The sequence below is a fragment of the Castanea sativa genome, chromosome 12 (genome assembly GCF_040712315.1).
Source record: "Castanea sativa cultivar Marrone di Chiusa Pesio chromosome 12, ASM4071231v1".
NCBI lineage: Eukaryota > Viridiplantae > Streptophyta > Magnoliopsida > Fagales > Fagaceae > Castanea > Castanea sativa.
The window spans coordinates 31,437,569-31,463,700 of NC_134024.1; the positions used below are offsets into that span (position 1 = coordinate 31,437,569).

Below are 26,132 nucleotides of genomic sequence, written 5' to 3' on the forward strand. Positions count from 1 at the left end.
GACTCGTTCCCAATGCCTCGCATCGATTAACTTGTGGATGCTACGGTCGGGCATCCTCGGATGAGTTTTTTAGATGCCTTCCAGGGTTATCACCAAATACCGTTGGCGTTGGGTGATTAGGAGAAGACTGCCTTCATTACTCCTACGGGGAATTATCACTATAAAGTAATGCCGTTCGGGTTGAAAAATGCAGGGGCTACTTACCAAAGGATGATGACTAGGATGTTTGAATCGCAACATGGAAAGACCATTGAGGTATATGTGGATGATATGGTAGTGAAGAGTAAGACAGTACCTATGCATGTGAAAGATCTGGACAACACCTTTCAAATACTTAGGAAGTACAAGCTGCGCCTTAACGCCTCAAAGTGCTCTTTTGGGGTGGGTTCTGGAAAGTTCCTAGGCTACATGGTGACTCATAGAGGAATAGAGGTGAACTTGACACAGGTCAGAGCCATTCAGAGCCTGCAATCGCCTCGAAATCCAAAGGAAGTTCAAAAATTGACCGGGATGACTGCTGCTCTCAGCAGATTTATCTCTCGGTCCGCGGACAGGTGTAGACATTTTTTTTCCAACTGTTAAATAAATGAAAAGGATTCCAATGGTCGGAGGAGTGTGCTTTAGCTTTTCAATAACTTAAGGCATATCTTTCCCGACCACCCATCATGTCTCGACCGGAGGTTGATGAAATCCTGTTTGCATACCTAGCTGTAGCTATCCATGCAGTCAGCTTGGTTCTTATAAGGGGCGACGGCGGGGTACAAAGACCGGTTTATTATGTCAGCAAATCTTTGAATGAAGCTGAGGTGCGTTATTTGCCTTTAGAGAAGGCAATTCTGGCTGTAGTCCATGCCACACGGAAGCTTCCTCACTATTTCAAGTCCCACACTATTGTGGTTTTGACTCAACTGCCTCTCAAGTCAGTGTTACGGAGTGCTGACTACTCGGGGAGGGTAGCCAAGTGGGGAACTATTCTAGGAGCTTTTGATATCAAATACATGCCACGCACCTCGGTGAAGGGCCAGGTTCTCGCGGATTTGGTGGCAGAATTCGTCGAACCATCGTTAGAAGAAACTGCAAAGGAATCACATATGGATGAAAAATCAGTTGGCATGATCACGGGCAAAGGACCTCCGATTTGGAAAGCGTATGTTGATGGGGTAGCCAACCAGAGGGGGTTTGGCATTGGACTTGTTTGGTATCCCCTGAGGGAATTATCTTTGAGAAATCATTGAGATTAGCGTTCTCGGCGACTAATAACGAGGCCGAGTACGAAGCAGTCTTGGTCGGTATGAATATGGTACGGAGAATGGGGGAAAGGCAATTCATATGTCCTCGGATTCTCAATTAGTCGTGGGCCAAGTGACGGGGACCATGGAGGCTAGGGATTCAAGAATGCAAGAGTACCTGACCCAGGTCAAAAGTTTACAATCCGAGTTTGATTCTTTCATCCTTTCGCACGTTTCTAGAAGTGGAAACACACATGCGGACTCGTTGGCCACTTTGGCGACATCCTCGGCTTAATTTTTGCCTAGGATTATCCTCGTCGAAGACTTGCTAAAACCAACTCTAACCACTGCAAGTGCCGTCCATATCCATCTGATAAGGCCTGGACCTAGCTGGATTGACCCTGTGGTCTCTTTTCTAAAAAGCGATATTCTGCCTGAGGAGAAGTCTGAAGTAGATAAGATTCGTCGAAAGGCACCTCGTTTCTAGTTGTCCAAGGATCAGAAATTGTATAAATGCTCCTTTTCCGGACCATACCTACTGTGTGTACATCCTGAAGCAACGGAGGCACTTTTGGAAGAATTACATAAGGGAATTTGTGGAAGCCATACTGGGGGGAGATCCTTAGCCCATAGGGCTCTGACTCAGGGATATTGGTGGCCCAATATGCAGAGGGAAGCTCAAGACTACGCAAGAAAGTGTGACCAATGCCAAAGGTTTGCTCTCAATATTCATCAACTTGGGGGAGTCCTTAATCCTCTGTCTAGTCCTTGGCCATTCGCTCAATAGGGACTGGATATAGTTGGGCCTTTTTAGAGGGCTGTGGGAAACAAAAGGTGGCTGCTCATGGGAACTGATTACTTCACCAAGTGGGTCGAAGCTGAGCCTTTATCAAATATTAGGGATGTCGACTCCAAGAAATTTATCTAGAAGAATATTATCACTAGATTTGGGGTACCTCATACACTTATTTCAGATAATGGCGTACAATTTGATAGTAAAGCTTTCAGGAAATACTGTAATGACTTGGACATCACAAATAGATACTCCACCCCAGCTTATCCTCAGGGAAATGGGCAGGCTGAGGCCGTTAACAAAGTCATAGTCAGTGGACTTAAGAAGCGGCTAGATGATGCGAAGGGTAGATGGGTAGAGGAGTTGCCACATGTTCTGTGGACATATCGGACTACGCCATGAAGATCCACTGGAGAAACGCCCTTTTCCATGACTTACGGGGCCGAGGTCGTGATACCTTTAGAATCTGGGTTTCCCATATTAAGGACAAGTTCCTTCAGCCCGGGGAATAATGATGGTCTCCTGGGAAAAAGCCTAGATCTGGTCGAGGAACGACGAGAGGCCACTATGGTCCAAATGACTTATTATCAGTAGAAGCTTAAACGAGGATATAATGCTCATGTGAAGCTGAGGCCACTAGCGTCTGGGGATTTGGTGTTGAGGAAAGTCATGGGTACTGCCAAAAATCCAGCATGGAGTAAGCTAGCACCAAATTGGGAAGGACCATATCAGATCATCTCCGTAGCAGGCATAGGGTCATATCAGTTAGCTGATCTAGATGATAAACTTGTACAACGCCCCTGAAATGTAAACAACCTACAAAAGTATTATTATTAATAAAAAGTATTTTTACCGTTCGTTGTTCAAATTATTAGTATGTAGTTTGGTTTATCTATCGTTGCTCATAAGTATCAAACAGAAACTTGGACATGCATGGTCCTTGGACCACATGCCTTGTGGAAATTGATATCCTATTGTTTGTTAAACAAAACCTTAGTTATGTCGGGTCCTCAGACCTTCTACTTTGGGAAAATTAACATTTCAAGTTATTACTTCTAAGTATCAAACAGAAACTTGGACATGTATGGTCCTCGGACCACATGACTTGTGGAAATTGATATCCTATTGTTTGTTAAACAGAACCTTAGTTATGTCAGGTCCTCAGACCTTCTACTTTGGGGAAATTAACATTTCAAGTTACTACTTCTAAGTATCAAACAGAAACTTGGACATGCATGGTCCTCGGACCACATGCCTTGTGGAAATTGATATCCTATTGTTTGTTAAACAGAACCTTAGTTATGTCGGGTCCTCAGACCTTCTACTTTGGAGAAATTAACATTTCAAGTTATTACTTCTAAGTATCAAACAGAAACTTGGACATGCATGGTCCTCGGACCACATGCCTTGTGGAAATTGATATCCTATTGTGTGTTAAACAGAACCTTAGTTATGTCGGGTCCTCAGACCTTCTACTTTGGGGAAATTAACATTTCAAGTTACTACTTCTAAGTATCAAACAGATTCTTGGACATGCATGGTCCTTGGACCACATGCCTTGTGGAAATTGACATCCTACTTTTTGTTAAAAAGAAGTTTAGTTATGTCGGGTCCTCGGACCCTCTACTTTGGGAATATTAGCAGAAACCAAACCACATTAGTGTTGAGGTGTTGATGAGCCACTTGGATTGCTTTATGCCCCAGACTGAATTCTAAGTTAAATTTTTGATTGTGTATTGCTATGTCACACATATTATGCTCTTAAGGCATGATTTACAAGTATACGTTAAGTATGTGTACTTTTATTTAAAGTTATTGTAAATTGAAATATTGGAAGTGGAGTTAGTTGTTCCATTCATTCATTTTTGCGCTGATGAGTATTTTTATACTAAAGATTGGAAGTCAAATGAAAATCAAACCAGTCAAAGTTTCTTATTAATTTCTGTTAATATACATTCAAAGCAAAAACCTTAAAATTTGTTACATAACAAAAAGGGAAGAAGTCCTAACTAGCCTAAGCCTTAAGCCTTAGAATGGGGGTCCTGCACGGAAGTGCTGGCAGCCTCTGTTCGTTTCAGCTCTATTTCAAATGAGGTCTAGACTTGTTTCCCTTTGTCTCTTGCCACCGGTGGAGGGACATTGGGCTCGACATTTTGGCTCGTAGTCTTCTTGGCACCATCGCCCTGTTCCTTCTCTTTGTTGGAACCCTCAGGTTCTTTAGGAGTTGGAATGGGCTCTGGAATCATAGAGGGGAGCGTGGAAGACGCCGTCTCAGGGGCAGGTGCGACAGGAGGATGTTCTTCGAGCACCTGGATATCTTACGGGAGCCAGATGTTTTCAGGCTTCCTCAACTCAGAGGTTGTGGGAATCCCTGCCACATTTAAGGCTTCCTCCCACACTTGCTGACAATATTCCAGGCACAGCTCGGTGAACTCCTCAGTCAGTTGGTTTTCTGTTGCCTTCACCCCTTCCTTGTAAGCGGTCTTCTTCGCGGCCTCCATGGAGTCCTTGAAGCTACGAGCCTCATCCCTCATCCTAGCAAGCTCCTTCTTCAGGTCGGAGTTTTCTTGCTGAGCTTTGGATAAGTCTTCATCCTTCTGACGAAGAAGCTTGCGTTGCCCCTCCACTTGGGTCCTCATTGTCTTCAGGCTGGCCTCGGCACCGTCCCTTTCCCTTTTCTGCTTTGCCAGTTGTGTGGTTAGTTTCTCGTTCTGCGTAAGAGCTTGGCCTAGGGACTTCTCGGTCTCCTGCCTAATCTCCAGTTCAGTTGCAGCTTTCTTCCGAGAGTCTTCCACCCACTTCTCGGCAGCGAAGACTTCCTGAATGGCCTGTGGTGAAATGTCAAAATAAATGCATTATTAGTAGCGCAAATTTAAAGTACATAAGAATGGTTTTTTCGTTAAGGTGTAATGAAAGCAATAAAGTGAGGATAAGACTTAGATACTCACCAAAGCCAAGTCTCTTTTTAACGAGAGGAACAGATGTGGTTGGTTCATCTTGTCCAGGACGTCCATGTCCTTGGGCAGAAGAAGAGGACGTTCCAAAGCATCGGCCAGGTGGTGAGCGTGACCTTGTTGGAATGCCCTAATGCTGGATTGGTAAGAGATTGGTGCCCCGTCCAATTTCAGCTCGGGAGACCAGTTGGCCGGTGTGCGGCGTACCTCGGCAAGGTCCCGGTTCTCCCCACTTTCCACTGAAGAGGCACGTCCCTTGCCTTTGCCAGTTTTCTGTTGTTGTTGTTGATTCAGCTTCTTTTGCCTCTCCGCATCTACCTCCTCGGCCTCGTTCTTCCTCTTCTTCTTAGGCTCCGAAATGGGAGGCTTAGGATCGGAGGGAGGAGGGGGTGGTGGCAAGGACGGAGGGACCTGGAACCCACGCGTTTCCTTGTTAGAGACTTTCGAGCCCCTCTTATTCATCAGCCTTCGTAGAGTGGCCATATCTTCTTCTTCGGAGCTGGAATCAAGCTGTACAATTACTAGACCTTGTATGCCCGAAGTTTTGGCAGGCGCGTGCTCTTCGTCCGAGAGGATGACGAGTGGATCTTCTCGAGGTCTCTTAACTTCCTCGAGTCGAAACTGGTTGATCTCCTCGTCTAACGATTGTTGTGAGGACCCTGGCTCTTCTCGGACGACAGTTGTCTGGGAATGTGCCGAAAGAGGAATCGCTGTGATCGGGTGAGAGTATAGTATGATGGAGGGGTCGTCTGGGAGTTTGCGGTTAGAAAGGAAGCCTGGTTATGACACGTCTATCCTTCTGCGTCGTTTGTCTCCCGCGGTGATTGCGTTGTCAATTTCTTGGAAATCCACTGATAAAGGATCGTATCCTAGTATCAGGTAGGCAGCTCTCACTTGTAGGTCTTCGCTGACAAAGACTTTAGAGCGAAGGATGCGATTCAAGTCTACAACGTTGCAAAAGCTTAGATGTGGACGTACGTGTTGTTTATCTATGAAAAGAAACATCCGAGAAGACGAGCATGGTTGGATTAGTGATAAATACCAAGGGAAAAACAATAATGTGCAATATAATTGAAAAACGGAAAAAGTAACGGGATTGAGTCATGGGTTAGGAAATCTAACTCCTATGGAGTCACACCTGGCTCTCCCCATTCGACTGGGCAGTGAGGACCGTCAAACCAGTTTCCCAAGGCGATGAGATAGTCGTCTTGGGAAGACAGGATATCAGCCTAACGATGCTAGACTTGGATTTAATGTAGTATCCTACACTTTTGAGTTTGTGGCACTCGTACATATAGGCAACATTGTGCCATGTGAGGTTCAGACCCATTTGCTCATTTAGAGCATCGACACAACCTAAGACCCTAAATACGTTTGGTGTGCACTGATCTGGGCATAACCTTTGGTTACGTAGGTATTCGCTGGTTATGTTTTTCATGGGGAGGGTCATCCCACTTTCTATGAAGGCGATCATGGGAATGATAACTTCTCCCTCTCTCCTAGCGCTGCCTATGGCTTTTACTGGGCAATATTTCAAGCCTACGTCGTGAGGAATCTGATATTTGGCCCTAAAACCCTCCATACCGGCGTCGGTATCTACTAGACACTTAAATCTATCCATTTGTTGGGAATGAAACGAAAGTTTAAAGAAGGAAAGGGATCTAGATGGTGGCTGAGGACAGAAGCCGAGAATGAATGAGTAAAGAAAAGTGAGAACCTATGGGAGTTGATTAGGCGATTCTTCACGAGCTTCTTGAGGGAAAAGATAATAATTGGCACTTAGATGTGATTGATTTCTGAAATAATGGATGGAGATACGGGTTCCCAGGCGTTTTGATGTGCGGGAGGCGGCCTCGAAATTAAAATTCTCCCGCTTAATTTTTTAGAGCAAATCTGGGCCGTTGGATGCGTATCTCACCGTTGAACGTGGGGAACAGAATGTAACTTGCAGACATAAATGCGCGCATTCTGGGTTTCGAAGCGTCAGAGACGGTTTAAGGGAACGAAAGGACCCCTACACGTATGGCGGTTTGCAAAGTGTGTGGAGGGTGTGCTGTTTGGTTCAAAACTCTATTTCTCTTCTCGGATGGGAGGGAAAAATAAAGTTTTGAGGGGCTATTATGGGGGGTAAAAGTGCTTGAATAAACGTTTGGGCTTTGGGCCTGATTGGTTGGTACAAGTCTGTTTGATCAAGGTCTCTAGGCCCACAGTCAGTCTGCACTATAGTGGTCCGAGGAGTTGTCCGAGGAGGAATGTCTCCTCGGACAGGCCTAGCTAAGGTCTTGGGACTTGCTAAACGGCTTAGAGGCAGAATTCTGGAAGAACTGGTGGGTAAAAGTGTGATCCAAGCACCCTTTAGAAGCAGGAATGTGTGAAGAATATTTGGGGAAAAAGTTGCTACCATCATATTAAAGGCTCTGCATCTACCTCCCTGGATGTATTAATGGAGAAATGACCTCTGAACAGTAGAATTCAACATTCCTGCTATTATTTGAAGACTTCAAGAAGGTGGTGGATGGGACAAGTATCTAAGAGGAAGATTTTTGTGACACGTGGATGAAATAGGGAAGAAGAAGAAGTATATAAGAAGACGAGAGAGGAAAGAGGAGGGGGATCTTCTTCTTGGTTAAAAAACTAAGAATTGTAATCTTTTGCTTAAAAAAGGAAATACTATATAAATTGTACTCGGCTTACGTCCGAGGAGGGTTTTTTTTGTTATGTCCATCTATTACTTGCATAAACAGTGGCATTTTAGCCTGTTGATCAACCTTCCAACATCCCGAACCTAGGTTTCAAATCCATACTCTATAAATTTCATTGTATAAAGCTCTTTGGGCCTGAGCCCATCACTTGTTTTTGGGTCTGGGTACAAGTTGTGCACTTACAGATAGTATCTTACATACAAAAATTTAATTTAGGTAATATATATCATCTAATTAACATTATTTTTTTATTTGTTAGGATATATTTCTTAAATTAAGGGATAATATTTAATCTACAAAAACTTAATTTAGATAATATTTATCATCTAAATTTTAGTTCTACTCTAATTAAAAGTCTATTTTAAAAACTTTCTAAATTTAAATCTCATCCCACGTTTTTGTTGTCTCTATTTTCCTCAAGTTGCAACTTAAATTTATTATTATTATTATTATTATTATTATTATTATTATTATTATTATTATTAATAGACCAAAAATGTATTGACCCATTGTGATGAATTAATTGATTAATCACCCAAATTTATTAATTAATCAAATTAGCATGCAATGTACGTGGCAGCACAAACAAATCACCAACTAAACTATAATGCAGTGAAAAATAAAGTTGATACGATGATTTGTTTACAAATAGGGAAAACCTCCGAGGAAAAAACCTCACTAGTGATTTTAAGGTCACTACTCTCGAGAATTCACTATTATCACTACAAGCGGTTACAAGTAACGGAATCCCAGTACTTTATACCAGCCTATAGTTGAACCTTTACCCCAATACCCAATTGGACTTGTCTGTAGTAATAATCTCTCCTTTTAATGTATGGTTCCCAGATTGTCACTAACCAATAGATGCGCAGATCCCAGTACGCGACTTAATCACCAACTTGAGAAGGATGTTGGCTGCAAAATTCTTCAGTTCATCACACGATGAAGATCACAAAGTTGCTTGGACACAAAACTCTATGGTGTACAAACACAATAGCTTCTTCAAGATGAATTAGGGCAAACTAGGTTTTTGGTCACAATTTGCATGAACAACTCTTTGCTTCACACTTGTGCAACTTAAGCAACCTATGACAGCCCTTTAAACAATCCTTATATATGTTTAGGGTAGTGAGACAAGAAAGACCAAACATACATTCACAGATTGGAATGAAATCAGATCTGAAAAACTGATTTTCATAAATCTAGACATATACCCTATCTATCGAGCAGCTGTCAAGCCACGGGCTAGAACAGCCTTTTAAGCTTCGATAGATACTAGCTGTTGAGTTTTGATGAACAACACTTCTTCACTTGTTTTTTGGACAGACTTGCATGGCTTTAACACCTGAACTTGAAACCTTGTTCCTTGAAGTATTAAACATATCATAGATCTACCCAATTACAAGTAAAGTGCGTTTTGTCAAAGGATTAGCCAATTACATAAAATATTGACATATGTTCCTAACATGATTCACATATGTCCTAACAATCTCCCCTTTTGGCAATCCGTGACAAAACCACATCAAACAAATGAACATATGAGAGAAGTCATAAATCACTCAACTCATATTCACTTGTTGAATACAAGAAAATCTATCCTAACACAAACTCTTGAAAAACTTTGCAAGAAGAGAGTTCATGGCTTGGAAGACTTTGACAAACTGTATTTCTAAAACATTTTAAATAATACTTATCAAGGTATCTTAGTGTGAGACAGAAATAAAATATTGCATACAAGATATAAAAAGCACGCGCATAAAGAGAGAAAAGAAACAACGCATGTAAAGATAGGTGAAAGAAATATAATAACAACCTCATCATATATATATCATCAAAAGTACAAAGTTTGCTATCACAAAGTGGTCATAAGACCAAAGGTACATGAACAATGTATCTAAAAAGGAAGGAAAAGAAAAAGATACATAAGTCCTCACTACATCCCTCAAAATATAGACACTCCCCCTAACAAAGATCTCCTAAGCTAACTCTCCCCCTATGTATATGACTATTCTCATATCTAAAACTACTTCCCTTTTTTGTCACGAGTGACAAAGGGTAAGTACATTAAGTAGACATCTCATCATCACTAGGTGAGCTAGCATCCTCGTCCTCATCAGCATCATCACTGCTGGAGCCATCATCATTTTTATCCTCTGAAGCCGGTGGAGATGGAGAGGAAGCAACAGTGAAACCACCCATGACAACCTGTCGTCGTGCGATACGACCAACACGAGAGTTCACCAGACACAACTCATCACTGAAAGTGTCCAGGCAAGCACCCATGCGCACAAGCTGTGCCATGATGGTTTCAAGAGTTACTCCACCCACAAAAGATGAAGGAGTGGAGGAGGATGGAGCAGTAAAAGCTGTAGGAATCGTTGTCTCGGTTCGCCTCGATTGCTGCGCCTCGCTCCGTTTGACGGTAGCAACAACTATGGCACACATGATAGAAAAATGGTCTGAACCGAGATAGGAGACAGAAAAAGGGCGAATGATCCGCGTGATAGCCGAAGGAAAAATGAGCTTATCATGGGTTGCCGTATCCCTATAGACATCAGTGAGGGATAGAATAAAGTGAGAGGGGAAGTCAATAGAAATGTGCTCAATGAGGGATAAAAAAAACCGAGCATGAGGCTCTGTAATAGAGTTATAGTGAGACAATGGATGGAAAACGAATGTCATCACCATGTAAAGGAATCTTGGACCTTTAGCAAAAGCTGAGCAACGGGTGTTCTGACTATCACCCTAAGATGAAGGTCGCTCAAAAAAATGGACATGAGCTCGTCTTTAGACACAGTCTTAAGACGATCACAGCCAGGGTAGTCTAGATGCGCTACCCTAGGGACGTGGAGCACCTCAGATACAATATCTGGAGTGACCACTATGCGTGTACCTCAAACCCGAGTGAAGAAATGAGGTACTGAATAATCAAATCCGTGCATGTTGGAGTAGAACTCCTGAATGATCATGGATGGACAAGTGACTGAGACGCCATACATTGACTCCCAATCCCTACTATGAATTACAGTGGGTAGGTCAGTATCGGAGATGTTCGATAGAATGACTTGGCATTTCGAATGAATGCCTTGTCTTGAAAAGTTCTTTGAAAAGTCCTTGCGGGCTTTATCATCACTGAACCGAATGTGGGAGGGAGTAGAATCATAAGAAGATGCCTCAGAATGAAGAGGGTTCCAGGATGGAGTAGATTTCCATTTAGGTGCCATAGAATAACTAATCGAGAGAGAGAGAGAGAGAGAGAGAGAGAGAGAGAGAGAGAGAGACATGCAGAAAAGCACCAACACAAATCAATATAAGAATATAAAGAAATGAAGGTATATATGCATGGAAGTGCATGAACATGTGACATGCAAATTTAAAAGCATCTTAGGCCCAACCCAATTCAAACCTACCAGCACACAAATTTGCAACAAAGTAAACACACATCTAAAATGCATGTAATATTGTTATAATGCAAATGTGATGCAATGCACGATGATTTAAAAACCATTCAAACAAGACCCATCCCAAAAATTTCATAAAAACTTCATTAATTTTGAAAAACCCCAAAATTTTTATAAAAAACCCCTAAAATTTAGGTCAAATGCATGAAGAATGAAGGATTTATGACCCTTACAAATGAAGAAACACTTTATCTAGGCTGAAAAACCTTTAGGAATGAAGTTTAGAGTGAGAGAGAGGTGTTTGGGAAGGTGAGAGGTCAGAAAGGATAGAAAGAGATCGAGAAAAATGAAGCTGGAGTCACGCAGATCCTTTATATAGAATCTTATAATTCTCGACAGATTGAGAGGTGTCGAGAGGTATCGAGCTTTAAAGGTTCAACAGATACAGCTATCGAGCAACTATCCAGAGGTTTTAAAAGTAAAGAAGCTCGATGGATCAAGGAGCTATCGAGCACCTATCGAGAAGATAGAAACTTTCTTAATGGACAAGGTGCTATCGAGAAGCTATCGAGATTGCGATAAAAAGAAGTTGAAGAGCTCGATAGATAGCCTAGCTGTCGAGAGGTATCGAGAAACTGTTAAGATTGCTTAAAAATAATTTTTCAGAGAAGAGAAAAACATAGGCATTAATGCAATCAAACATGCTACTCAACAAAGGATCCAACCAACATTTTAGCTCTTAAAAACATCTCTTAACCAAGAAAAATGTCATGCATTTAGATTCAAAACACACACACACACACACAACAAATCTAACCAATTTTATATTTCAAAAACAAGTTAAAACAGTTTAGTGAGCATACATGAACACATGTAAACCTTGTGATGGCCAAATCACATAGTACCTGCACATGTATCAAATGTAGTAATGAATATTGTGTATTGTGTGTGAAAAACATTGCAAGATTGCATAAGTGTCTATATGTTATGACGAATTGAGATATGAGTAAATTACTTTAACTCGCACATAATCATAACTGCTTGATGGGGATTATCACCTTCAAGGTACTACCTATAACTCCCATATCTCCTAGAATACATGCTTGCAATCATATTTTAAAGCATTTTGATTGTTTTTGCTTTAATTTTTCTTTGCACATTTTCTTTTATTAAGTATATCATGCATTGGCATTTAAGAGAGATAAAAGAAATACTCAATTATGTTAAGCTTTTGACATTGCACTTTTGCTAAGCCGAAGCATACCGATGTCATTCCATGATTGATGGGCAATAGTGGTGAGATGATTATTTATGCTTTTCTCTTAAGATTTTTTAGTCATTCCCGTAAAAAAGAATGATATGAGTGTTAAGTACAAGAGATAACTTAATCCTTTTCATCACAAATATGAGCCACAAAACTCATTTGCTTAGTTGTGCATAGAGATGTTCATCTAAACTACAAGAGATAAAAAGTTTTGAAAACTTTGTTTCATTGGCCATTTAAGGTACAAAAGTACCAATGTACACAAACACACATTGTTTTTATATTTTTCTAATTTTTCAATTTTTTATTTTTTATTTTTTATTTTATTTTTTTTTTTGTGGAGGAAAACAAAATAAAACAAAACTGAAAACAAACAAACAAAAACATGTTAAGCAAAGTAATGCATAAAAACTAGATTGACTCAAAATAAGAAAGCAAAACATATAAGTAATGCAAACATATAAAAAGAGAGAGAAAGAAAAGTGACTAAATCACTTGGAGCCTTTTTCCTTCCATACCTTGGAAGGGAAGAATTGCAACCGTTCAATTCGAATGGAACATGAGGGCGTTGAGGAGATCTCTAAGAGGAGTAAGAGATGATGGAAACTGACTCAAGTTTCTGGATAAGACCATACTGTTGCTTTGTTAAGTGGCTTGCCATTTGTAGCAATTAGGTTGAGTATGTCCAGCTGCTCCACAATGATGACAAAGATGTTGCTTCTTCTCTTAAGACTTTTGAGCATTATTCTTCTTAGCCTTAGGGTTTTTGGTTTCTTTCTTATCAAGCTTAGGGGGTGCTCCTAAGATAGATTTACCCTTGTTTATGTTCTCACTAGCTATCACATTTTTCACATTATTATTCTTATTCAACATTATTAGTAGGAGAAACAAAAACAGTAGTACTAGAAGAAGCAAATTAGAAGAGGAGAAATCATACCCTAAACTAGTTCGATCAGAAGTAGATTTCTGAAGGTTGAGCATCTCATCAAGTTTTGCACTTGAAGTCCTCTCCAACTAAGCTCTAACTTGAAATAGCTCCGCTTCAAACTTCTTGGTCTTCTCAGCCAAGAAATTATTTTCAAATCTCAGTACTCATATAGTCTGATTGGCTTCATCAAACTTTGTGGATAGTTCTTCTCATTCAAGCTCCACATCACTAAGCTTCTTGGTGGCTAACCTATAAAACTTCTCATGCTTTTTCGAGACCTTGTATAACTTTGCATAGGCAGTGTGGATGTCATCTTGTTCATCCATCTTCTCAAACTTTGACTCCATCAAGTCTTCCTCTTCATCCACATCTTTTACAATCCCCTCAGTAGGATTGATAGTGGCGGTGAAGGCATTTAGGGTTTCGTCATCCTCATTTTTGGAATCATTCTCAGGTTCGGTGTCACTCAAAGTTGCAGAAAGTGCTTTGCTTTTCTCAATGGACTTGAGATAAGTAGGACACTTTTGTTTCATGTGAACGAAGTCTTGACACTCGAAACACTTAAGTCCTGAGGGAATGGTGTACTGACCGCCATCCCTAGCATCCTTCTTCCCTTTGTCTTGGCTCTTAGATTGAGAAAAACTTGATTGCCTACGGTCCTTGTCGAAGCCCTTTGCATTGACATTCTTTATGAACTTCTTGAATTGCCTGGTGATGTAGGACTTCATTTAAAATCTTTGTTGTCTAAAGATTCATCTGTGTCACTGTTCTTGGCCTTTAGTGCCATGCTCTTACCCTTACTTGATTTCACAATCTTGTCAAACCCAACTCGTAGATCTGCAAATTGCCAACCAGCTCTGTCAAAGGAATTTTGTCAATGTCCTTTAACTCCTCAATAGAGGTGATATTGCCATGAAATCTCTCGGATAGAGATCTAAGCAACTTTCTCACAATCTTGGGTTTGGGACTGGTTTCCCCAAGATTAAAGGTTGAGTTTACTATGTCCTTAAACTTGGTATAGAACTCATCAAATGACTCATCCTCCTCCATCTTGATCTTTTCGAAGCTTGTAGTGAGCTTTTGCAACTTCGAATCCTTGACAGCCTTAGTTCCCTCATAGATTGTCTGGAGAATGGTCCATGCTTCCTTCGCAGTTTCAGTGGAGGATATCTTCTTGAACTCCTCATTTGTGAATGCACTGAATAATGCATTCAATGCCCTACTATTGAAGTTTGCCGCCTTGATCTTAGCATCATCCTAATTTCCACAGCTTGCCACACTTTCTCATCTAAAGATTGCAAGAAAACTCTCATGCATACTTTCCAGTATGCATAGTTAGTGCCATCAAATAAAGGAGGAATAATGAGAGACCGTCCTCTATCCATGACAAACAGGGGTCAATGGATCACACAGCAAAGATTAAACCCTAATCAGAGTGTGCCCGCTCTGATATCACTTGATAGGCCAAAAATGTATTGCCACTTGTGATGAATTAATTGATTAATTACCTAAATTTATTAATTAATCAAATTAGCATTCAATGTACGTGGCAGCACAAAAAAATCACCAACTAAAATATAATGCAGTAGAAAATAAAGTTGACACGGTGATTTGTTTACGAATGAAGAAAACCATTGAAGCAAAAACTCCACCGGGTGATTTTCAGGTCATCACTCCTAAGAATTCACTATTATCATAACAAACGGTTACAAGTAAAGGATGTCAGTTGAACCCTTATACCAACCTACAGTTGAATCCTTACCCCAATACCTAATTAGACTTGTTCTGTAGTGACAATCTCTCATTTTAATGCACAGCTCCTAGTACGTGACTAACCAATAGATGTGCAGATCTTAGTACATGACTTAATCACCAACTTGAGAAGGATGTCGGTTGCAAAGTTCTTCAATTCATCACACGATGAAGATCACGAAATTGCTTGGTGACAAAACCCTATGGTGTACAAATACAACAACTTCTTTAAGATGAATTAGGGCAAACTAGGTTTCTGGTCACAATTTGCATGAACAACTCTTTGCTTCACACTTGTGCAACTTGAGAAACCTATGATGACCCTTAAAACAATTCTTATATATGTTTAGGGCTATGAGAAAAGAAAGTCCAAACATACATTCATGGATTGCAATGAAATTAGATTTGAAAAACTAATTTTCATAAGTCTCAACAAATACCCTATCTATCGAGCAATTGTCGAGCCACGGGCTAGAACAGCCTTTTAAGCCTCGATAGATACTAGCTGTTGAGCTTTAATGAACAACACTTCTTCACTTGTTTCTTGGATAGACTTGCATAGTTTTAACACTTGAACTTGAAACCTTGTTCCTTGTAGTATTAAACAAATCCTAGATCTACCCAATTACAAGTAAAGTGCATTTTGTCAAAGGATTAGCCAATTATATAAAATATTGACATATGTTCCTAACATGATTCACATGTGTCCTAACAATTTGCAACTTAAATTTTATTATTATTATTATTATTATTATTATTATTATTATTATTATTATTATTATTAAATTAATATTATTTTATTAGAATATCAAGTTACAAAACATGATTATTAAGGGATAAGAAAAATCCAAATTCTTCAAGAGGTGATTAATATAAATCTATCCCAAGAAATACTATATATCTCCATTAATTTGATAATCTTTATCTATGCCAAAATATATATATATATATATATATATATATATATATATATATATATATATATATATATATATATCTCCATTAATTTGATAATTTCTACGTTGATGATATTTTAAACAAAAAAAAAAAAAAATCTATGAAAATTAGAAATCTTAAAAACAGCCTCCAAAGGAACACAAGAGGTTCAACTTGAAGAAGCTTTCATACGAGGAAAGGAAGGCCAAATTGATTGAGAGATTGAATGCTTTTAACTCCGTAGCTAATGATGATGAGGACGATGAGTGAAAGTAGTGTTGGATTCAGTGCTTAATATTTTTTGATTATTTGTGATACATTTTGCTTTTTTGTTAGCGCAACTAAGAACCTAGCCGTGTTTTTCTTTTTGGTAAATTTGTCATTTTTGTAGGCTATCTTTCATCATCTAGATGTTTAACTAGATATGAATTTTTGCATCATTTATATTTAAAAAAAAAAAATCAACCACATTCTCTTTCTCTCTTTTTTTATTTTTATTTTTTATTAGCATTACATTGATTCTTCATCTCAAAGATGAGGCTTCCATTGCTACTATGGACATCTACGTATCTCATGCAAGCATATATGAACTTAAATTGCCTTTCAATATTTTGAATGCTTCATTATTTTGCTAGATGTGATTAGGCTCAAAAGTATATGCTTCATTATTTTTCTAGATCATTTAAATACACTAAAACTAAGTTAATAGGATTTATTTTATATAATTTATCAAACAAAATGAAATAAAATTTTTCAAGTATGATTTATTCATGTTGTTCCCGTTTTACTTTTTATTTTTATTTTGAATATCAGCATTTATTTATGTAAAGTGTGCATAGAATTATGTATCCATTTGCAACATTAATTAATATTTTTTGCTAATTATTATTATAATTTTCTATTCCCAACAAATTATTCATTAATCTTTTTATATTTTTGGTTTTAAATTGCAAAATTTTGGACCTTATAAAATAGGTTTTTTTTTTTCCTTGCGATTATGGAACTTATTTGACTAAAGTAGTAAAATCAAAGTAGAAATGATAGCTCTTTATAGAAGAAAAATTTATTTTAAAGCCTGGTATTAAATGGTCATAGACTCATATGCAATTTTACAATCTATATGGTTCATTTTTTTTAACTTGGTTTAATTTTTTTTCTGGATTTTGTTTTCCAGGTTTGTCATAAAAGATTCCAAGTGTCCTAAGAAAAATGTGTAATCTATATGTAGAGCTCTGCAATTTTTTTTTTCATTTACTAATTGTGTCTCTCTTACAATTCAAACTATTCATTTTCTTTTTGTTTCTCAAATAAATTTTGTATTATATGAATTTATGTATAAAATCGTGCAACGTACAGGAAGCAAAAATTATGATAGGTTCTATAATTAGAACAAATTAAAGGTTATTATTCTTCGAATAGTTCTATCTCTTAAAAGTGGCTAATTTTTATAATACTATGTCTAAAGATTTTAATAAAGAACAATGACGAAGAAGAACAAGGAAACTCTAAAAACATAGTGTGAAAATAAGTATTCAAAGATTTTCCAATGGAGAAAAAAAACTTCTAACATTTTTTAATCATTGATATTATTTTTAACAATATTTCAAGTCACTAACAAATTAGTACTTATTTTGTTATAATAATTATTAAAATATATAATTATTTATACATATATTTTATAAGATTTTTCTTAAAATCGTGCAACGCACAGGCCTATAACTAGTATATATATATATATAAACTTATTGATGCCTCTTCGTCAAAAATAAATAAATAAAAAAATAAAAACCTTATTGATACCTCTATTAAACATTATTTTATGTTGATTTCACATTAATTTACTCATCCTTTTTAAGATCTGAAGGGATTTGACATGCTCTAATATTTTTGAAATATGTTTAATGTAGTATTTTCATCGGGATAATATGTCTTCTGAAGAAATACTTAAAATTGAGCTTGCAGAAGTAATTAGAGTAGAATTTAAAATGTAAAAGTCAAACTTACTTGGTTTAATGTTTTTGGAAAAGTGCTTTGAGGGAAGCTGATGACGTCATTGCTGGCTTCCACCGCTGAACTTTCTCCTTCATTTTCTTTGGATGATTAATTCTTGTATTTATTTTTTAAAGGACTGTGAATTATTTTAGGTTGATTAAGTACACGGTTTGCATTATATTTATGTTATAAATGAAACTTTTGATTCCTATAACTGTTTGGAATTGTTAAAAAAATTATTGATTTTCTATGCATATAAATACTAGAAAACATTTACTAACTCATTTGTAATATTGAAAATAAACATCAAAAAAAAAAAAAAAAAGTCAGTTTTCTAGAATATATATATATATATATATATATATTTTTTTTTTTTGGTTAAAATAAATGGTAACTCTAAAAATGTGAAACAATTAAGATTTTTTTTAGAGTTTCTAGGGCAAGTTCAATAGTAGAGTTTATAAAAATCTTATCATTTATTTTGAAACGATAAGATTTTATTACCATCAATTTTTTTTAAATTGTTATTATAACTATTTTGATATTTATTTTAATTATTGATAATTGTTCAAATCCAATCAACTCATTTTAAAGTTTTTTTTTTTGGTTGAGAAACCAGCCTACAAGCCTGGGCTATTATTGAAAAGAAGAACAATTGTTCAGTGAACATCAAACATCAATAAGGAAACTATGACCTCGGGAAGGGAATTAAACCAAACCCGGGCACTCCTATAGTCTCTTGCTTGTTTAGCTAATGCATCAGCCACACAGTTACAAGAATGGCTATAGTATGAGAAAAAATAACAGACTGAAACATCGAAGCTTGACTGCGGATGTCTTCAATGACGACACCGTAAGATGAAAGGCCAGCAGTATTGTGATTTAGAGCATTGATTACCATTGCTGAATCCCCTTCGAAGACCACTTTCTGAAGTCCAATTTCTGCAGCAAATTCGACAGCTTTCCGGCACGCTAAAGCTTCCATATCAGCAACTGAGTGAGTCAGCGGCATTGAGGACGAAATTGCACCAATGAATTCACCTCTCCAGTCACGGACAACAACTCCAATGCCTGCCAAATGATGATCCTTGAACGTTGCAGCATCGAAATTGACCTTGTGATAGTTTATGTTCGGTTTATTCCAATGAGGCCTGATGGTAGCGGGAGGAGGGCCTGAGTCTATTTGCTGGACTGCCAGGAAGTCTTGCAGCAAATTTCCTGCAGTTGAAAGAATTTGATCCGTAGGTTGCACAGGTCTGCCAAGGCGGAGAGCGTTTCTCCGATTCCATAACAGGTAAGCTGCAATAGAGAAAACCTCCTTTCTATAATCGTCCTTCACCTGCAAAAACAGAGAGAGTAAGTCGCTAAAGCTTTGGGAACGGGGGAGATTTGCTTGGATGAAGCAATGAGCCGACTCCAAGTTGTCTCCACTTTACTGCATAACCATAAGGCATGCAATGTGTCTTCGGGGTAGAGATGGCAGAGTTCACACTTATCGGAAGAGGTGATTTGTCGCCGGAACAGGTTACTCATCGTTGGCAGAGCATTATTTACACACCCGCCAAATGAAATGCTTGAATTTGTTAGGGACCCGCAGACCCCAAACTGCCTTCCAGAATTGTTTCTGGGCTGTCCGGTTTGAAGTTTCTGCATGACTGTCATCCCCATCAGCAGCCAGCAGCTTATACGCACTACTTGTACTGAAGGTACCTGAAGGAGTATAAGCCCACGCTATTTTAAAGTAGATGGATAAAATTTTCAAAATTTAATGATGAAATTGTTTTGAAAAAATTGTAGAAATTATGCTTTATCACCTTAAATTATACTCATATTATAATTTGTACCATAAACTTTTCGAATGTACATTTTGCACTTTACATTCCAACATTAAGTTTACTATTAACTTGAATTAAAATTCAAAATTTAAGGTGTAAAATATAATTAAGTGTAAATTAAGACTGATAATATGTAATTTGTCATTTAGGTCTTTTTACATGGTACCATATTTTTCCATAAAAGTTAACAACAAACTTGATGTCGGGATGTAAAGTGTAATAAGGATCATAATTTTGAGTGTAAAATGTGTATTCAAAAAATTTAAGGTACAAAATGTAATCAATAGTATAGTTTGGAGTGGTAATTTAGAGAATCCTAGTCCTAAAACATGATATTAAAGAGTACAATTTTAAGGTTTGATTTATAAAATTTAATATGACTTTGAGCAATTCCTTGTCCCGGAAGTATATATAGTTGCAGGAATAGATCATAAATGTAATTTATTGCGCTTCACACTTTTTTGGTTGCTTACTTTCTGTTAACCATTATTCTTTCCGAACTTCCGTGCTTCCAACTGATAATAATCCGAACAATTTGTGACATATCAACATTAATCATTCCGTAGGATTCTCGAAAAGGGAAAAAGAAATCATCCCTATAAGCAATTATTGTATATGCTTAAGGTGATCATCCTGGTGATTATGCATGATCTCTTATATTTTGTTTGAGGTAAAAGATTTATCTCTAAGGCCACGGTGTGGACCATTATCACCTGTATTAAAGACTTTCTTTGAAGGGATATATATATATATATATATAGAGGCACTAAAAAGTAAAAACTATCTTTTGAAATGAAAAGATAATACAAATCGGAGTAAAGATAGGTCACTTTTAGTCAGCAAAAAGAGTGAAAAATATCTTTTTTTTGGTCGTAGGTACTATAATAGACTATCAAAGCTCCCATGGCCCCCATTACCCATAAATAAATATATAGAAGGACCCACTTTTTTTTTTTTTTTTTTCTAGAATTACAAAGGTCCCAAATTTTTTACTATAATAATTGTTAAAACTAAAAAGAAGTAAATAAATGAGTTGTACAGTGTACATTTTTTCTCCCACCCCTAAGAAGTAAAACTTTTTTTTTTCTTGTTTTGTTTTATCATAGGACTATAAAATCTAAGTCAGTTGAAATATTCTTCTAAAAAAAAGTCAATTGAAATATTAAAAAAATTTTGTGAAAAATAAGATAAAATTACTCTATTTTAAACCTTATATAGTTTAGGAGAGTAACAAATAAAATATTTATATTTCAAATAGTAAAAAAATTAAAAACTCGAATTTAAAAAAAGTAACGAATTAGTGATTATCATTTGAAAAAGAAATGTTAGCAAATTAGTGATTGTCATAATTTGAAACACTTTATTTTCAAAAATAACAAATTAAAACTCCAAATTAATTTCAAAAATTAACAAATTATTGATTGTAATTTGAAAAAAGAAATGTTAGCAAATCCTATATATACAAAAACTTTTGAATAATATCGCATTTTGAAGAATGGTTTTTAAATAATTTTTTTTAAAAAAATATGCCTCAAATTATATGAAGCCAACCCTGATAGCAAACACTCAGGGCCGGCCCTAGGCTTAGGCCAATTAGGCTATTGCCTAGGGCTCCTTACTAGAGAAGGCCCCAAATTTGAGGGCAATTTTTTATTTTTATTTTTTATATATAAATATTTTTGGGAGATATTTAAACATTTTAGTTTATATATATTTTTTTCACTATTAATAAGGCTCAAAGAATTAAGTAATGCTAGTGATAGATATAAGATAAATTTAAATAAATAGGTCTTACAAATAGACATGTTACTAATCACAAGTAATTCAAATATGAAAATGTTGAAAATACTATAAATTTTACTACATAATTTTTATTTATTTAATTATTTTTATACAAAATAAAAATTCTACTATAGCCTAATTTAAAGTGTATATGTATGCAAAATTCTCTTCTAGAGACTTAAATCTCGGCCATTACTCCCCCACACCCCATAAGAACTTATACCTGTGGAGTGATCATTGCACCAAGGGTGCGTAGTGGTTTCCATAATTTTTATAATTTGATGTGACAATGAATATGATAGGTGAATTTCAACAAACTATTGAATGTGTTTTTGAATGAATATTTGTGATTGGTGATATATCTTTGTAATTCTCATGTTGTAAATTTTATAATATTTCTAGTATTTTTGTAAGCCTCATGTCATTGATCACATTCATTACAATACCAGTTTGTAGTAATTTTTTTTTTTATAACTTTAGTATTTTCTCAAAAAAAAAATCATATTTAAAAATAAAAAGAATGGATTAAAAAAAAATTATTATATAAAATGCTAGTTAAATATTATGTAAGTGATAATATAAAGACCCTATTTGAAGATTTCGTCTTAAGTCTCCGAAACGTTTGGACCGGCCTTGCAAACAGCAAACACTCGATGTACACAAAATGAGTATCCCCCAGTAAATGAGTAGTTACAAGGCTTGAAAACAGTACGTGTGTGTTTCCCAGCTTCCGAATAAAATGTTTCATTAATAAAAGTAACCTGATATAGTGAATTCATAACCATTCATGCAATCTCAAATTGCAAAATACAACATTATTAAATTATTAAATGAATAACAATCCATTACAGCTTGAAAAACAAAATAAGCATCCGATGATCGACAAAGAAACAAAACAAGCACGCTACGTACTTGTTGAACTACTTACTAATTAAGAAAACATAACAAATTCATGTGATAACCAGAAACAGCTAGAATTACTCTTCACCTTCTTCTTCAATCTCCTTTGACATCTCCTCCAGCGATTTCCCCTTGGCATCCGGTACCAACAATGTGAAAAAGAAACCAAACCCACAAATCACAGCAAGCGCAAGGAGAGAGTTTCTCATACCAATCCCAGCAGGGTAGCCTGGATCAGCCTTTGATTTGTCCTGGTTCTGTGATGCATATAAGAACCCGAAAGCTCCAACTATTGCACCCGCCTTGCCCGAAGCTGCCGAGATACCATGACAAGTTGATCGAAGCCTTGCTGGGAAAATTTCTGCTGGCACAATGAATGTGGTGCTATTAGGCCCGAAATTGGCAAAGAAGAAGGTTAGGCCATACATGACCACAAAGCCGATAGGATTAGCCTGACTTTTCCAGTGCTGGTAAGGAATTGCAAGAGCTAACATGAAACCTGTCATGCAGAAAAACCCAATTAACTGAATGGCAAACCGTCCAATACGATCGATGAGAAGGACTGTGGCCCAATAACCAGGTACTGTGCCACAAAGAGCAATGAGTGTTTGAGCCCTTGCAATCATGTAAACCTCATCAATGGCACTCATGTATTTCGCATTAGGAATCCAACCAACTGCACTGAAAATGTCCTTTTGGAACAAATTCTGACTATAATAAGCAATGTCAAGCAAGAACCAAGTGGTTGTTGTTCCCAACAAGTGAAGCCCATGTCGACTACGAAACTCTTTAGACCACAATCCGAAAGTGTTTCTTTCTTGGGTAATCACTACCTGCTCATCTTTTGCTTCTTGAATTTCAATCTGCAACACCTTAGCCATGTCTTGGCAAGCTTTTGTTTCATCCTTAGCAACCAATGCAGTGTAACGAGGAGTCTCTGGCATCTTCATGCGCCAATAATACGTCAATCCCGCTGGAACTGCACCAAACATAAGAATAATCCTCCACACATAATCAGCCTGAGGAGGAGCAGATCCAAAGGCGCTTACAGCAAAAGGTGGGGGATGGAAAAAATACCGAAAGACGAAAGAGACTAATATAGCCACAGCACCACCAGCAAGAATTCCAAACCCTTGCATGGCAAATACTGCAGCTATAAAAGATCCCCTAGTTTTCTTGTTAGAGTACTCAGCCATGATTGTTGCAGAGAGTGGATAATCTCCACCAATACCAAACCCAAGCCAAAACCTGAAGAAACATAGCGTAGCCACCACTGCCTCAGGTGAGTGACCAAAGGAAAGACCCGATGCAATAGAGCAACCAACCATAAGCATCAAAGTTATGCCATAGACTCGCTTTCGACCCATCTTGTCACCAAGCCACCCGAAGAAGAGTTGCCCAGCTAAGGTTCCACAGAATGCGACTCCATTAACAGCAGAAGCAACATTAGGAGGAAGACTACCGGGTTTTGATGAATCTTCAACCTGGTAATATAAGCGACCAAGAAGCTTGGTGACAAGAGAAATGCAGAAGAGATCATAGGAATCAGTAAAGAACCCCATCCCAGCTATTACCACTGCAGTAAAGTGGTATAGCTGAGTTTTTGCTTGATCCACAAGGCTAAGAACTTGAAGTTGGTCTCTGGCCATGGCTGTGAGTCTGAGACTAGTTGGGAGGTGTGTGTTTGTTTATATGAGAAATGAAACCAAGCAGGAGGAGTGTTTAAAATCTTAACAGATTACGTGAATCACTGAGAATAAGAAGAGTTAGTAGAAATCTACTTGACTATGGAATATATCTAAGAATAAACTTCTAAGTTACTTGACTTCCGAGAATATATCATTTAAATTTTTAAGTTTATCAATTTTAAATTAGTATTCTCTATCGTTTTCTAGTTTTTAAAAAAGAAAATGGTTTGCCTGATAAATAAATTTTAAATTTTAAAAAAAATTTAAAATCATCTATAAGCTACACCCTATCACCTTCTGAATCTAACTGTTTTTTTTTAATCTAAATGTCTTATTTATTAATAAGACATTTTCTGTAAAGAAAAAAAAAATACAAATATTATAGAATGATGGTGTTTTTTTAATCTAAATGTTTTATTTATTAATAAAACATTTCCAGTAAAGAAAAAAAAATACAAATATTATAGACCTCCTGATGACCCTGGATGATTTTCTGAACTGATGAAGCTGCCTCTCCTTCAAACACCACGCTCCTGAGGCCCACCTCCTCGGCAAATTGAACCCCAATCTCTAGGGCCTTCGCCTTAGTCTTTAATGCATCGAGAGGTAAGTCCAGCTTCCAGCACAAGACCGCTACCAGATTACCTTCCCCGTCACACACAATCACTCCAATGCCGGATTGTTTTGATTTTGAGAATAGTGCACCATCTACATTGACCTTGAAATATCCCGGTGGTGGTGGCTTCCAAACTTCTATGTTCTGGTTGTCTGATCTAACTCGACTCAGCTTCTCATTGGCTAATTGAAAATCCTCCAATAATTTCAGAGAGCTTCTCACTATTACAAGACCAGGTCGCCTCTTTCCTCCATGCCGAACCTCGTTCTTGCTCTTCCAAATACACCAACAAATTGTGACCCACTTCTCCAATAGCCCCTGCTGTGCTTCCCAACTAACCCAGTCTACTAAATGTGTCAATGAAGCTCCATGACTCTTGAACATTGAAAGGCAAAGTGAGCTTACTAGAACTCCACACCTCTGCTCCTCGGCTACAAAAACAGAGCATGTGCATGATTGTTTCTACATGGATACCACAAGCTTCATAGATATTGTTAGCCGTGATCTTTCAACAAAAAAGAGTCTTTAGTGGCCAAAATACCATTGCAAGCCTTCCAAGCAAAATGCTTGATTTTATTTGGCAGGTTTATACTCCACACCCCACGCCAAACTCCATGCATTTTCTTTAGGTCAGAGCAGCTGGCATTACAACCCTCTGCCTCTATTTCCCAAGCCAGCCTATATGCATTACTCATAGTAAATCTAGCTTTCTTATCTTCAGCCCATACCAGTCTATCTTTTGCAACGGAGTCACTGATGGGGATACATAGGATTGCCTCTACATCCTAGGGTAAAAAGAGACCCCTCACTAGCTCTATGTCCCACTCCTTTCATCCATCTTTCAGCAAGTCCCTAACCATTTTAATTTGAGTCCCAGACCTTTCTGGAGTAACCACTATATAAGTGCTCTGAGTAGTGAGCCACTGATCTTGCCAGACCCGTATACTACAACCATCTCCTACTTGCCATCTCAAGCCAAGTTTGACCAGGTGTTGGGCTGCCATTATGCTCCGCCAAGCAAAGGAAGCTTTCTTGCCTACCACAGCATCCACGAAGTCCCCATTAGGGAAGTATTCAGCCTTATAAACCCAAGAAAATAGGGAAGAGGAATTAGTTTGAAGTCTCCAACCTTGTTTAGCTAATAGGGCAAGATTGAAGGACTTCAAGTCTCTAAAGCCCATCCCCCTTTATCCTTCGGTAGGCACATTCTGTCTAAGCTCATCCAAGCCACCTTCTTCTCATTCTTCACTTGTCTCCACCAAAATTGCCTCACCATTCCAGTCATCTCCTCACATAGCGCGTTGGGGAGCTTGAAGCAGCTCATAGTGTAAGAAGGAACGACCTGTGCAACTGCTTTAAT

At 37.6% G+C, this 26,132-nt stretch overlaps 2 protein-coding genes across 2 annotated transcripts; both read right to left on the reverse strand.

Annotated features, from left to right (window-relative positions):
- Positions 1–18,702: 18,702 nt before the first annotated feature.
- Positions 18,703–19,817, reverse strand: LOC142620519 (uncharacterized). Its single transcript, XM_075793882.1, has 3 exons — positions 19,796–19,817; positions 19,510–19,661; positions 18,703–19,290 (listed from the first exon to the last, which is right to left on the reverse strand). Exons 1-3 carry the CDS (start codon positions 19,815–19,817, stop codon positions 18,703–18,705), a joined length of 762 nt encoding a protein of 253 aa, XP_075649997.1.
- Positions 19,818–22,545: 2,728 nt separating this feature from the next.
- LOC142621309 (low affinity inorganic phosphate transporter 1-like) lies at positions 22,546–24,117 on the reverse strand. Its single transcript, XM_075794627.1, has one exon. The coding sequence runs from the start codon at positions 24,115–24,117 to the stop codon at positions 22,546–22,548; it is 1,572 nt and encodes a 523-aa protein (XP_075650742.1).
- Positions 24,118–26,132: the final 2,015 nt, after the last annotated feature.

Excerpts from the sequence above, each read along its gene's own strand:
- LOC142620519 (XM_075793882.1), bottom strand. The coding sequence starts at position 19,817 with ATGTACATTCGAAAAGTTTATG. Across the intron at positions 19,662-19,795 it reads GTACATTCGAAAAGTTTATG|GTACCTTCAGTACAAGTAGT; the intron begins GTACAAATTATA and ends ATACTCCTTCAG. Across the intron at positions 19,291-19,509 it reads TCAAGCATTTCATTTGGCGG|GTGAAGGACGATTATAGAAA; the intron begins GTGTGTAAATAA and ends CTGTTTTTGCAG.
- LOC142621309 (XM_075794627.1), bottom strand. The coding sequence starts at position 24,117 with ATGGCCAGAGACCAACTTCAAGTTCTTAGCCTTGTGGATCAAGCAAAA.